Source organism: Henckelia pumila, chromosome 1 (genome assembly GCF_033568475.1).
Source record: "Henckelia pumila isolate YLH828 chromosome 1, ASM3356847v2, whole genome shotgun sequence".
NCBI classification, from domain to species: Eukaryota; Viridiplantae; Streptophyta; class Magnoliopsida; order Lamiales; family Gesneriaceae; genus Henckelia; species Henckelia pumila.
The window spans coordinates 4,564,013-4,566,559 of NC_133120.1; the positions used below are offsets into that span (position 1 = coordinate 4,564,013).

General features: G+C 38.1%; 1 protein-coding gene across 1 annotated transcript; it reads right to left on the reverse strand.

Annotated features, from left to right (window-relative positions):
* Positions 1–449: 449 nt before the first annotated feature.
* On the reverse strand, positions 450–1,124 carry LOC140894317 (uncharacterized). The gene is made up of 2 exons (XM_073302798.1): positions 1,002–1,124; positions 450–827 (listed from the first exon to the last, which is right to left on the reverse strand). Exons 1-2 carry the CDS (start codon positions 1,122–1,124, stop codon positions 450–452), a joined length of 501 nt encoding a protein of 166 aa, XP_073158899.1.
* Positions 1,125–2,547: the final 1,423 nt, after the last annotated feature.

Genomic DNA, 2,547 nt, shown 5'->3' on the forward strand with positions numbered 1-2,547 from the left:
GAAATTCGTTCAAGAAGAATAAGAAAAATAAGCAAGAACTAGCTAACTTGAAGATGATTTTTTGGAAATTTTTCAGAAACGTTCTTCAGGAACTTGAATTTTCTAGAATAATTTGGATCATGATTTTGATACACCTATATTAATTAAGTATTATTTTTATTATTTTAAGTTAATTTTTTTTTTATTTTAAGATATGATTTATATACTTTTTATGAATATTAGTATTATCATTAATTTTATTGGATAAAATATAACTTAAACACCACAAGTGATACTTGCTAGAAAATTCACACACTCTTTCTTCATCAACTACCATGCCTTACATAGGCTGAGATCACGAGGGAAGAATTTCTCCTTGGTATGGCATAGAACACGAATGATTCCCCATTCTGAAATTTTAAGGAAACTGTCATCTGTTTACAGTCTATGGTAGCCTCATGCTGAGACAATCAATCCATCCCAAATATCACATCAAAATCGGCCATATCCAAAACAATAAAATCAGCACATAATACATGACCCTGCATCTGAATTCTGCAATTCCTTACTAACTTGTTACTACTCAACTCTTCCCCCGAAGGTAGTGAAATTCTAAATCCCAAAAAAGACTTATCCGGTACTAATCCCAATTTATTCATGAATTTTTCAGACATAAAGGTATGTGTGGCTCCAGTATCTATCAACACATTAGCAGGTAAACTGACAATACTAATCATACCTATGACAATGGCAGAGTCTGGATCCACTTGGTCGTGCGTCATCGCAAAAACTCTTCCTTTTATCGGCTCCTTTGACTGAGGACAATCCTTTGAAAAATGCCCCAATTTCTTGCAGTTAAAACAGAAATAGTTCCCAGCATGCACTAACCTGAGTGTGGCCTCCCGACTTCTGACAGTTTGGTACATTCAACGGTTTTGGAGCAGTGATTGCCAATTGTTTCTGCCCTTGAGGTCGAGGCTGATTATTGTTTTGACGCTGCTGCTGCTGCTGCTGTTGCAGACTTCTATGAGCTGGAGCCTGATACGGCCTCTTCTGACTAGGCCTCTACTGATCCTTCCTGGATAACCTGTCCTCTTCGCCTGTGACTCCTTGATTATATCATTTTGATCCTTCTCCGACAGCATAGCCTCATCAACTTTTGCACGCTAAGTGGCTACCCCAATTAATCTAACACCACGACGGATAGAGGCATTCAGACCCTCCATAAAATATTTCAACTCCTCCACAGGATTCCCAGAAATCATGGGCACAAAGTACCACCCTTTCTCAAACATCTTGACGTACTCGACAATAGTCATACTGCCTTGGCAAAGCTCTAGGAACTCCCTCGCCAATCGGGTCCTGGTACTCACTGTAAAATATTTTTCATAGAATACATCTTTTAAGCCATTCAACGTCAGTGTGTTCAAGTCCAAAGCAGACTTGGCCCCATTCCACCAAACTCGTGCATCGTCCCGGAACATGAATGTGGCACACCTCACTCTATCTACGTCGGTGAGCTGCATAAATTCATAGATTGTCTTCAGAGATTGAACACACTCTTCCACCACTATAGGATTTGCACCTCCTTGAATACAAGTGGCCCCAATTCCATGAAATGCTTATAGATTGGGTTCCTGACCGCACCGGTGCGATTATTTATAGCATTGGTTGCCTGAGATTGAATCAACTGATGGATTTGTACCCCCTGAGCACGACTTTTCTCCTGCATCAAATTGGCTAAACCTGCCAAAAACTGATTTTTCTGATTGTTCTGGTCATGCTCTCATTAGTCTGTCGTTCACGAGTTGTCATAGTTCCTGGTGTCCAACATTGTCCACTTACTCAATCACATTTTAAAAATAATAAAACATACTATCATGCATCTTAATCAATCAATAGCATAAAACTTACGGACATGAAGACGAAGCATTTGGGCCTGGCGAGTATGCATGCGCGCAATAATTCTCAGAGCTAACTGCTCTGATACCAAGCTGTAACGTCCCAAAAACTCGGGAACGCTACTAAACATACCTTCTTAAAAACTCTGAGGAAAATAAAAATCTTCTTCATAAAAAAATATATTTAAAAGTGCATCAACAAACGAATGAAATAAAATTTTGCAGTATTTCCAACATAAAATAATAATTACTAAAACTTGTTTCTTCTCTCAAAAATAAAAATATTGTTTGCTCAAAATACTATTCATAACCCATCGCATTCATGAATTCCTCGCCGGCCCGACCCCTAACTCCTCTTCATGTCCAGCTACAAAGTCATCAATAAAATCATCAACATCATCGTTACCTGCATCATCCAAGTATAGTGAGTCTAAAGACTCAGCAAGAAATGCATAAAAAGAGTCTTGTTTAAACTTGAGACAAGAAAAATCATAGTACATCATATTTAATACAATGACATAACACGAGCATAAAATAAAATAGTCATAACATAAAACTTTTCATTTGGGGTGATGAGATATGTGTATTTGTGGCAACCATCATAAGAGCATATCATAGGTTTCCGTGATCACGGTCGTTCTACAACAAGCATATGACTTTCGCCCTT

Coding starts and splice junctions, on each gene's coding strand:
- LOC140894317 (XM_073302798.1), bottom strand. CDS start 1,124: ATGCTGTCGGAGAAGGATCAAAATGATATAATCAAGGAGTCACAGGCG. Junction 828..1,001: donor TCAGGCTCCAGCTCATAGAA/GTCTGCAACAGC, acceptor TTTAACTGCAAG/AAATTGGGGCATTTTTCAAA.